The sequence below is a fragment of the Cherax quadricarinatus genome, chromosome 10, assembly GCF_038502225.1.
Source record: "Cherax quadricarinatus isolate ZL_2023a chromosome 10, ASM3850222v1, whole genome shotgun sequence".
Classification (NCBI taxonomy): Eukaryota; Metazoa; Arthropoda; class Malacostraca; order Decapoda; family Parastacidae; genus Cherax; species Cherax quadricarinatus.
In genome coordinates this window covers 27,109,723-27,122,089 of record NC_091301.1, presented here as the reverse complement: position 1 = coordinate 27,122,089, position 12,367 = coordinate 27,109,723, and the positions used below count along the sequence as shown (strand labels likewise).

General features: G+C 43.4%; 1 protein-coding gene across 5 annotated transcripts in view; it reads left to right on the top strand.

Moving 5' to 3' along the window:
• MFS16 (major facilitator superfamily transporter 16) overlaps window positions 1-12,367 on the top strand; it is a 168,800-nt gene that overhangs the window by 108,585 nt on the left and 47,848 nt on the right. For all 5 annotated transcript variants that reach the window (XM_070083733.1, XM_070083737.1, XM_070083732.1 and 2 more), the window contains 2 exons: window positions 5,982-6,095; window positions 11,596-11,686. In XM_070083733.1, coding sequence (XP_069939834.1) covers window positions 5,982-6,095; window positions 11,596-11,686 — 205 coding nt within the window. The remainder of the gene's footprint in view (window positions 1-5,981; window positions 6,096-11,595; window positions 11,687-12,367) is intronic.

Sequence of the window (12,367 nt, the reverse complement as noted above, 5' to 3'; positions counted from 1 at the left end):
CAGAAGTGTTAGCAAGGAATAAATGGATCTTACTGTCTCTTACAACATGTAAGGAAGGTTCAACAAATAAACCCTTGACCTTGCAGGAATCACTGTCAACTAGGACGTTATCACCATCTGGAACACTAGGGACAACAACAGACACTCTAGTGAGAGCACTAGCCGCAACAGAGACGTGTTTCTGCAGATGGCATGTGACATCAACAAGAGATGGCATTACTAGTCTCAAGTAATCGTTTTCCGACAAGGCGTCCCCTGTGGAGAAACTACTACTTGGACTAGCAGACATTGCAGGGATAGGCTGAGCACTCAAGGCAGTCTGAGCGTCCTCTGACACCTGAGGCAACTGAACACTATCTTGCATGTCTGAAGGTGTAGATGGAACACAGATGGGAGTGACAGAGTTACTAGTGCCTGACACCAACACTCTTATATGGGTGTGAAGCTTGGGTTGTAAATGCTGCAGCGAGGAGACGGTTGGAGGCAGTGGAGATGTCCTGTCTAAGGGCAATGTGTGGTATAAATATTATGCAGAAAATTAGGAGTGTGGAAATTAAGAGAAGGTGTTCAAGGCCCTTAACTATCTTTTGCTAACTAGTACCAACTACCTCATATATTTTTTTTTTCTCTACTTTTTTTATTATTTTGCTACCTTAACTTGCATATTTTATCTTGTCAATTTAAATCTAGTTATACTCTAATTCTTGTAAACAACTTATATAACACCTTAGTGCAATTACAATTGAGAGTCTTGTGCCTTTTTTATATCATTAGATTAAACTCAGTTGTACTATAGCTCATTCTAGCTCAATACATAGTCAATACCAAATTCATTATATTAGACCATAGTGTAATTACTAGTGAGAGTCTGGTGCTATTTTTAATTTGTATTTTTATATTATTAGATTAAACCTAGTTGTACTTTAGCTCATTCCAGCACAACACAGACAACACCAACTCCATTATGTGTATTAGTGACTATACTCTACATGACCAAAATGCTATAGCTATACACTTGTCCAAACTTCCCACCACTACAGATATCAGTACTAAAACTCAACCCACAACTCAGGATATAAATAACCATAATTTAAACCTAGAAGATGATTGATCACGTTGACCCTGATCTAAACCTCCATAATCTGACACACAATCAAAACCTATTGGAAAGTAACTGCCTTTACTACACAGCATCACAAGCCAGCACTATCCTAAACAATGCTAAAAGTCTATCAGTACTTAACTACAACATCAGGTCCTTAAGCAAATGCTATGATGACCTCCTGGCACTCCTTGAATCACTAAAGACACCCTTCTCCTGCATTATTCTTACTGAGACCTGGCTTAAGCAGGACATAATAGATATCTACCCTCTACCAGGATACACAGCAATCCACAACTGCAGACCATACCAAGTTGGGGGTGGTATTGCAATCTATTGCTCTAACCAATTATCTTGTATTAGCACCACTTGCTTTAGTGATGAATATGGAGAATACATTTTTGCTAATTTTACTGTAAAAAACCTTAAGACGCCTATAGCAATCGGTGCCATTTACCGGATACCCCACACAAACATCCCAAATTTCAGTGAGAAACTAAAGGCACTAATAACAAACAGACAAATGAATAAGCACCACCTTCTCTTAGCTGGAGACTTCAACATCAACCTTGGCCTACTAGATGATCAGCCTGTAACTGATTTCATCAACAATATGAGCAACACACTTCTCATACCAACAATAACTAAACCAACCAGGCTCACTGAAACAAGTGCAACCATAATAGACCACATATGGACCAATATACTAGCCCCCCTTAAATCAGGGATAATCACAGATAGCACTACAGACCACTACCCTACCTTCCTCTTGACAAACATTAGTAAACCACCACTTGAATACAACAAAGTTTCATTTAGACTCCATGATGAGGCCTCAATAAGGAAGTTCACAGCTCACCTAGAGTCTGTTGACTGGCCTACAGAATTCTCCAAGGCCAATGGTATTGATGACTGGACAGACATTTTTCTTAACAAATTACTTAGACTATACAACAAACATTGTCCTATAAAAAACGAAACAGATCACAAACAAACGGCTTGGTTGCCCATGGCTAACCAGCACCATTCTGAAATCCATTGATAAGAAACACCAATATGAAAAGCAATATAGACAGGGCTTAATACACAAAGATATTCTTAAACACTATTCATCAGTCCTCACCAAAGTAATAAATAAGGCCAAACAACTATACTACTCCAGTAGATTCACTGACACAAGAGGAGATATAAAAAAGACCTGGAAAACACTCTCTCAGATTCTAGGGACCCACAAACTGAAAAAAACCAAGAATATTGCCCTAACTAAACCTAATGAAACACCACTGCATCCCACTGACACAGCTAACAAGATAAACGACTTCTTCTCAACCATAGGTTCTAATCTCGCCAATAAAATCCCACTCACCAATGCCCATGCCGGGGACTACCTAGATGGGAATTTCCCAAATTCCTTCTATCTTGCTCCAACTGAGCCCATGGAAGTCACCGAGATTATAAAGTCACTTAAAAATAACTCGGGGAATCTGTCTCATGTCCCACCATTATTGTACAAGAGAGCGGCCCATGTCCTCTCGCATGCTATCTCATTACTTTTTAACAAGTCACTAGAAACTAGCACCTTCCCGAAACTACTCAAGACGGCAAGGGTTACACCAATACATAAAGGTGGTGACCCTACAGATTTAAACAACTATAGGCCAATATCAAACTTACCATTGCTATCCAAAATCTTTGAGAAACTCGTGCACAGGAGACTATGTTCATTTATAACGGCACAAAACATACTCAACCCCTGCCAATTTGGATTCAGGAAAAATAAAAGCACTAACGATGCAATCATAAAAATGCTAGATCTGCTTTACACAGCATTGGAAAATAAGGAATATCCACTAGGAATTTTTATTGACCTAAGAAAAGCTTTTGACACAGTAGACCATGGCATCCTACTCCACAAACTTGACCATTATGGTATAAGAGGCCATGCGCTTGCATATTTCAAATCTTACCTTACTAATAGGTATCAGTATGTCACCATTAAAGACACAGCATCAACAACACAGCCACTTGATACTGGAGTTCCGCAGGGAAGTGTCCTTGGTCCCCTGCTCTTCCTCATATACATCAATGATCTTCCAAACGTATCTCAACACCTGAACCCCATTCTCTTTGCTGACGACACGACTTATGTCATCTCTCACCCTAATCTTGCCACCCTCAACACCATTGTTAATGAGGAGCTGATCAAAATATCGACTTGGATGACAGCCAATAAACTTATGCTTAACACTGACAAAACCTACTACATTATGTTTGGTAGCAGAGCAGGAGATGTGCAAATTAACATTAAGATCGACAACACTCTAATTGTCAGGCATAATGAGGGCAAATTCCTAGGCCTATACCTCGACAACAACCTGAACTTCAGCACCCATATCCAACACATAACCAAAAAAGTATCCAAAACGGTTGGGATCCTCTCCAAGATTCGATACTACGTGCCGCAAACTGCCCTTCTCACACTATACCATTCACTTATATATCCATACCTCACCTATGCTATCTGTGCTTGGGGTTCAACTGCAGCAACACACCTAAAGCCAATAATAACCCAACAAAAAGCTGCAGTAAGAATAATCACTAAATCCCATCCCTGGCAACACACCCCCCCACTCTTCATAGATCTAAACTTACTCCCTGTTCAGTACATCCACACTTACTACTGTGCAATCTACATCTACAGGACCTTAAATTCCAATATTAACCTTGACCTAAAACGCTTTCTTGATAGTTGCGACAGAACCCACAGGCGCAACACCAGACACAAACATCTCTATGACATTCCCCGTGTCCGACTAAACCTTTACAAAAATTCAATGTATGTCAAAGGCCCTAAAATCTGGAACACCCTACCTGAAAATTCTAAAACTGCAGACACATTCATTACCTTCAAAACTACCATCAGAAAACATCTTATCTCCTTGATACACCCTGTCAACTAATTACACGAATACCACCTGGTGGTTAACACTTACACTCACTCACCCATTTGACCATAAACAGAAATATCAATCTCAATCTCAAAATAATGAATCTTAACTAGTCATAAGTTGGCCTGTGATACTCCAATACTGAAACTATGTATAGTGCCAAAACAAAAGCATTCACATTGCTAAACTCACAAACTAGTATTTAGTCACTTAGCCATAATACCAACTTACCTCATAATTTTGTAATATTTTAAACTTAAGATTTAATTTAAGTCTGCCCGAAATGCCTAGCCATGCTAGGTGTTCTAGTGGTACACTCTGTAATTATTATTTTACTACATGTAAACCACTCAATAACCAAATTCTGTAAACTCAGCATTGTAATCCTTATAGAGAATAAACTTTGAATTGAATTGAAGTATTAGTCAGAGGGCTGAAGTGGGGTTGTTGAGGTGGTTTGGTCATTTAGAGAGAATGGATCAAAGTAGAATGACATGGAGAGCATATAAATCTGTAGGGGAAGGAAGGCGGGGTAGGGGTCGTCCTTGAAAAGGTTGGAGGGAGGGGGTAAAGTTGGTTTTGTGGGTGAGGGGCTTGGACTTCCAGCAAGCGTGCGTGAGCATGTTAGATAGGAGTGAATGGAGACGAATAGTTTTTGGGACCTGACGAGCTGTTGGAGTGTGAGCAGGGTAATATTTAGTGAAGGGATTCAGGTAAACTGGTTATTTTTATATAGCCGGACTTGAGTTCTGGAAATGGGAAGTACAGTGGACCCCCGACTTACGATCAGCTCCCAACTCAAACAATTATGTAAGTGTATTTTTGTAAAGTGCTTTTGTAAGTGTATTTTTGGGGGTCTGAAACAGACTAATCTAATTTACAATATTCCTTACGGGAGCAAATTCGTTCGGTAACGGCACCCGAACAGCCTTCTGGAACGAATTAATATCGTAAGTCGGGGGTCCAGTGTACAGTGCCTGCACTTTAAAGGAGGGGTTTGGGATATTGGCAGTTTGGAGGGATATATTGTGTATCATTATATGTATATGCTTCTCAACTGTTGTATTCTGAGCACCTCTGCAAAAACAGTGATTATGTGTGAGTGAGGTGAAAGTGTTGAATGATGAAAGTATTTTCTTTTTGGGGATTTTCTTTCTTTTTGGTCACCCTGCCTCGGTGGGAGATGGCCAACTTAAAAAAAAAAATCTCCTGCAAGTGGTGGCGTATTGAAACTCACTCGTAACTCTGATTTTAGCTCGCAACTCAAAGGAAAAAATGAGCCATGCGATGGCTCGTAACTCAGAAAACTCATAAGTTGGGGCACTTGTAAATCAAGGTACCACTGTACATGAAAAGTCTTTAAATTACTTTCAGGATGTGCAAATGATATATGTACTGTATTAATTGAATTGGTTATTAATGTATAGTATATTAATATGATTTATTTACCATGAGTTCTCAATAGATTTTAGTATTCCATTGTATTAGGTTGATTACACAAATAACCCGCACATAAAAGAGAGAAACTTACGACGACGTTTCGGTCCGACTTGGACCATGGTCCCAGTCGGACCGAAACGTCGTTGTAAGTTTCTCTCTTTTATATGCGGGTTATCTGTGTATCGTTCCAGTCACGGTATTGCGCCTTTTTTTTTGTTATTTATTAGGTTGATTCATGTTCATAGTTAACATTCATTTCCAATTTCATTAGTAAAAATTCATTTTCTCAATGACTCACAAAATTGTAATAACACAATTGCAAACAGACCACAGAATGGTTGGGGTTTGAAGCCATCATAAATGAGTCCTAAATTATGGCTTGCTTTCCATGATTCATTTTCTTGGTGTTGTGAAGTAGTAGTGTGATGAGTTATTTATATTACTGAGTAGCAGCATATATGGCACTTAAACAATATTATCTTTTCTTTTAGGATTCACCTAATGTATCTTATATTGAGAAGGATAAGAAAATGGAGTCTGAGCTCATATCCACAGACACAAAGGAAGAAAAGGCCATCACTTTCATTGGAGCTCTCAGAATCCCGGTAAGCTCACTTTCAAACTTCACTCTAGCAGTATAATTTATTCTTTTAAATGAAGACAGAGCTTAGTGAACTGGGGATCAAGCTTCTGGCACTCTGTGTAGGTTTATTGCCTACTTGCATAAATAATACCATAATTATAAACCATTTTAAAATCCAGTTTATGTAACTTTTTATGTTTGATTACGGTAGGACTCCCACATCAGCTATGGAAGGGGGGGGGATAAGTTCCAACCCCTACCATGGATACCGAAAATCGTGGATAGTAGCAAACCTTATATACAAGTCCTTTTTCGTTTACACACATACCTATGTGTTGAGTCTTGGAGGGGTGTAGGGATGGAGGCTGGAAGCAACCAGGTAGTATGATGGTGACGATGTGGGTGGCAGTGTTGGTGGCCCATTGTGGATGGTAGTGTGGATAATGGGTGACTGAGCAAGTGAGTGTGCAGCTTGTGTGGGCAATAATTAGGGTGGCTGGTGTCTACGTGATTAGGAGTGTAGATGGCATGTTAGGGTCTGTGGGCCATGAAAACATGGGTTAGGTATGGGTGTGGGGCTTTGAGGGCTAGAAGCTGTGGGGGAATGGTGAGTGAAAGCATGAGTGAGGGGCAGGGCCGTGTGGGCTAGGTGGTATGGGTGGGGGTTGGGCAGGGGGGGGGGTTGCTGGGTGTACAGCAAGGTTATGGTCATGGGAGAGTGGGTGGCTGAGGTGGGACTGGATGCGTATTGTATCTGTATCAGTTGTGTATGACCTGTCTCAGCACTAGTGCCTCGGCTCTCCCTTGTGAGCTATAAGCTCCTCCCTTCCCACTTTGTAGCATACCAAATGGTGATTTTATTGTATTAAAATCACTAACACCCACCACGATCACCACTCACCACTACCACCACGACCATGAAACACCACTATGACCCACAACCACCACCACCACCATGGCCACCACTGCCACGGCCACCACTGCCACGGCCACCACTGCCATGGCCACCACCACCATGGCCACGGCCACCACCACCATGGCCACGGCCACCACCACCACCATGGCCATGACCACCATGGCCATGGCCACCACCACCACCATGACCACAGCCACCACCACGACCACGGCCGCTACCACCACCACCATGGCCATGGCCACCACCACCACCACCACCATGGCAACCACCACTGCCACTGCCACCACCACCTCCCACTGCCACTACCACCACCTCCACCTCCCACTGCCACCACCACCCTCCACCACCACCTCCACCTCCCACTGCCACCATGGCCACCACTGCCACGGCCACGACTGCCACGGCCACCACTGCCATGGCCACCACCACCATGGCCACGGCCACCACCACCATGGCCACGGCCACCACCACCATGGCCACGGCCACCACCACCACCATGGCCATGGCCACCACCACCACCATGACCACAGCCACCACCACGACCATGGCCACTACCACCACCGCCATGGCCACCACCACCACCATGGCAACCACCACTGCCACTGCCACCACCACCTCCCACTGCCACTACCACCACCTCCACCTCCCACTGCCACCACCACCCTCCACCACCACCTCCACCTCCCACTGCCACCACCACCCTCCACCACCACCCACCACCACCACCACCCACCACCGCCACCACCCACCGCCGCCACCACTCACCACTACCACCACCACCTCCCACTACCACCCACTGCCACCCCCTCCCATTGCTGCCACTACCACCCACTGCCAATCACCACCACCACACCACTGCCACCACCTCCCACTGCCACCACCTCCCACTGCCACCACCACCCACTGCCACCACCACCCACTGCCACTCGCCATCGCCACCGCCATCCACTGCTACTTCCCACCGCTACCACCACCAACTGCCACCACCACCCACTGCCACCCCCTCCCATTGCTGCCACTACCACCCACTGCCAATCACCACCACCACACCACTGCCACCACCTCCCACTGCCACCACCTCCCACTGCCACCACCACCCACTGCCACCACCACCCACTGCCACTCGCCACCGCCACCACCATCCACTGCTACTTCCCACCGCTACCACCACCCACTGCCACCACCACCCACTGCTACTCGCCACCGCCACCACCATCCACTGCTGCTTCCCACCGCTACCACCACCCACTGCCACCACCTTCCACCGTTGCCGTTGCTGCTGCTGAGAAGATGACAACTTTTGGCAGTGCCAGTATGTGCCTGTTTTCTGACACATCTTAGTGAAACTTTATATGACCATGTTTTATGTACTCTTATTCAAAAAATAAAAAATGAATAAAATTGGAAGATGTACAATATTTTCGGGCTGAGGTAAACTGTGGATACCAAACCAGCAGATATGGGGTCCTACTGTATTCTTTTCTTCTTTTTTACATGGTTAATAATATCTCTGCTGTGCATTGTTTGCTTCTAACTTGAAGTTTATTACATAGAAAAAGGAGGATTTTGTTATACTGGTACACTCCACAAATCTGGCTTCTTCTTCTTCTTCTTTTTTTTTTCTTTTTTTTTGTGTGTGTGTATTCATCTAGTTGTACTCGCCTAGTTGTGGTTGCAGGGGTCGAGTCATAGCTCCTGGCCCCGCCTCTTCACTGGCCCCACTACTGGATCACTCTCCCTGCACCATGAGCTTTATCATACCTCTGTTTAACCCTTAAATGGTCCAAACGTATATATACGTTTTTTCAACATCTGAAAGTATGTAAAAAAATGTAGATCTTTTTTGTTTTACATTTGAAAACGTGTAAAAAAACTATTATCTACATTTTTTTTGTTATATTTGAAAATATGTAAAAAAAAGTAGATCTACTTTTGTAGCAATACGAATTTGAACGTCGATCTGTTTGGACCGTTTAAGGGTTAAAGCTATGAATGGATCCTGCCTCCACTACGTTGCCTCCCAAACTATTCCACTTCCTTACTACTCTGTGACTGAAGAAATACTTCCTAACATCCCTGTGACTCATCTGAGTCTTCAGCTTCCATCTATGTCCCCTTGTTGCTGTGTCCCATCTCTGGAACATTCTGTCTCTGTCCACCTTGTCAATTCCTCTCAGCATTTTATTATATGTCTTTATCATGTCCTCTGTATCTCTCCTGCCCTCCAGTGTCGTCAGGTCGATTTCCCATAACCTCTCCTCGTAGGACATACCCCTTAGCTCTGGGACTGGTCTTGTTGCAAACCTTTGAATTTTCTCTAGTTTCTTTATATGCTTGGCCAGGTGTGGGTTCCAAACTGGTGCCACATACTCCAGTATGGGCCTAACGTACACAGTGTACAGGGTCCTGAACGATTCCTTATTAAGATGGCTGAATGCTATTCTTAGGTTTGCTAGGCACCCATATACTGCAGCAATTATTTGGTTGATGTGTGCCTCAGGAGATGTGCCTGGTGTTATACTCACGCCCAAGATCTTTTTCCTTGAGTGAGGTTTGTAGTCTCTGGCCCCCTAGACTGTACTCCGTCTGCAGTCTTCTTTGCCCTTCCCCAATCTTCATGACTTTGCACTTGGTGGGGTTGAACTCCAGGAGCCAATTGCTGAACCAGGCCTGCAGCCTATTCAGATCCCTTTGTAGTTCTGCCTGGTCCTCGTTCGATTGAATTCTTCTCATCAACTTCACATCATCTGCAAACAGGGACACTTCGGAATCTATTCCTTCCGTCATGTCGTTCACAAATACCAGAAACAGTACAGGTCCTAGGACAGACCCCTGTGGAACCCCACTCGTCACAAGCGCCCACTTTGACACCTCACCACACACCATGACTCGTTGCCGTCTTCCTGACAGATATTCCCTGATCGATTGTAGTGCCTTCCCTGCTATCCCTGCCTGGTCCTCCAGTTTTTGCACTAATCTCTTGTGTGGAACTGTGTCAAACATTTTCTTACAGTCCAAGAAAATGCAGTCTACCCACCCCTCTCTCATGTCTTACTGCTGTCACCCTGTCATAGAACTCCAGTAGGTTTGTGACACAGGATTTCCCGTCTCACAAACCCGTTGTTGATAAGCTCATTCCTTTCTAGGTGTTCCACCACTCTTCTCCTGATAATCTTCTCCATGACTGCATATTAATGTCAGTGACACTGGTCTATAGTTTAGTGCTTCATGTCTCTCCTTTTTTAAAAATTGGGACTACATATACTGTCTTCCATACCTCAGGTAATCTTCCTGTTTCGATAGATGCATTGAATATTGTTGTTAGGGGTACATATAGCGCCTCTGCTCCCTCCCTCGGAATCCATGGAGAGATGTTATCCAGCCCCATCGCCTTTGAGGTATCTAGCTTGCTCAGCAGCCTCTTCGTTTCTTCCTCGGCTGTATGTATTGTGTCTGACACTTGGTGGTGTGCCCCACCTCTCCATCTTTCTGAAGTCCCTTCTGTTTCTTCGTGAACACTTCTTTGAATCTCATGTTGAGTTCCTCACATACTTTGTAGTCGTTTCTTGTGATCTCTCCTCCTTTCTTCTTTTGCCTGATTACCTGGTCCTTGATTGTTGTTTTCCTCCTGATGTGGCTGTACAACAGCTTCAGGTCAGATTTGGCTTTTGCTGCTATGTCATTTTCATATTGTCATTGGGCCTCCCTTCTTACCTGTGCATATTCATTTCTGGCTCTATGACTGCTCTCCTTATTCTCCTGGGTACTTTGTCTTCTATACTACTTCCATTCCCTAACACGCTTGGTTTTGGCCTCCCTGCACCTTTGGGTGAACCACAGGCTCGTCCTGGCTTTTTCATTATTCCTGTTACCTTTGGGTACAAACCTCTCCTCAGCTTCCTTGCATATTGTTGTCACATATTCCATCATCTCATTTACTGACTTCCCTGCCAGTTCTCTGTCCCACTGAACCCCATTCAGGAAGTTCTTTATTCCTGCATAGTCCCCTTTCTTGTAGTTTGGCTTCATTCATCTGGCTCTTCCTGCTTCCCCCTCCACTTGTAACTCTACTGTGTATTAGAATCTTAAAACCACATGATCGCTGGCCCCAAGGGGTCTTTTATATGTAATGTCCTCAATATCTGCACTACTCAAGGTGAATACTAGGTCCAGTTTCACTGGTTCATCCTCTCCTCTCTCTCTGGTAGTGTCCCTTACATGTTAGTACATGAAGTTTTCCAGTACCACCTCCATCATCTTAGCCCTCCACTTTTCTTGGCCCCATGTGGCTCCAAGTTCACCCAATCGTGTGTGTGTGTGCACGTGTGTGCGCACGCGTATGCTCATGTGTGCGTGTGTGTGTATGCGAAATGTGTGTGTGTGTGTGTGTGTGTGTGTGTGTGTGTGTGTGTGTGTGTGTGTGTGTGTGCTCCCTCATATCTACTTCTTAATTTAATGAATGTTTGGTATTAAAAATCTCATAGTTGCAAATTAATGTTCACTAACCTAAGACCCTGAACCATGGAAATTCATTGAGGATATATATATGCCTGTGTATGCATATTTTGCTTACATAATCTGCTAATCATTTCTGTCTTTATTTCAGGGTGTAATTGAGTTCTCCATGTGTCTCTTCTTTGCCAAGCTTGTATCCTACACATTTTTGTACTGGCTACCAAACTACATTGCAAACAACAGTGGGTATTTCTTTGTTCTACAGAATAAACAGAAGTAAAATGGCTGTTTTAATTCTCAGTTTAATACTATGTTAGTTATGTGTTAAATCTGTTTTGTTACTTATATGATGCTAATTTTTTCTTGTATGCAGTAACTGCAATTGAGTTCTGATGCATTTTATACCAATATATACTAATTAAATTGCAATTCGTTGGCTTAACATTAAGATGAGTACTGAGGGACCCAACAATGTGGGAAAAATAGAAAAATAAGAATTACTGTTGAGACAGTACTGTGCTTTGTGAACTTAACCCCTTCGGTGTCGATCTCATAAAATTATGGCTTTGAAGCAAGTGTCGGTCCCGTAATACAATGCCAAAATTCTAGCGGCTTAAAATCTTGCGGGAGAAGGCTGGTAGGCCTACGTATGAGAGAATGGGTCTGCATGGTCTGTGTGTGCAGTATAAAAAAAATCCAGCAGCAAGCAGTGTATAGTGTGAAAAAAACTGCGACTGTGTTTTTGGTCTAAAATAGCAACTTTGCAGTGTATTTTCGTATTGTATTTATGGTTGTGTTCTTGTTTTCTTGGTCTCATTTGATAGAATGGAAAATATAGTACAGAAATAGAGGTGATTTGAATGGGTTACTGACTAAAATTAGCTTAAAATTGAGCTCAAAGTAGCAGAAATGTTGGATTTTTG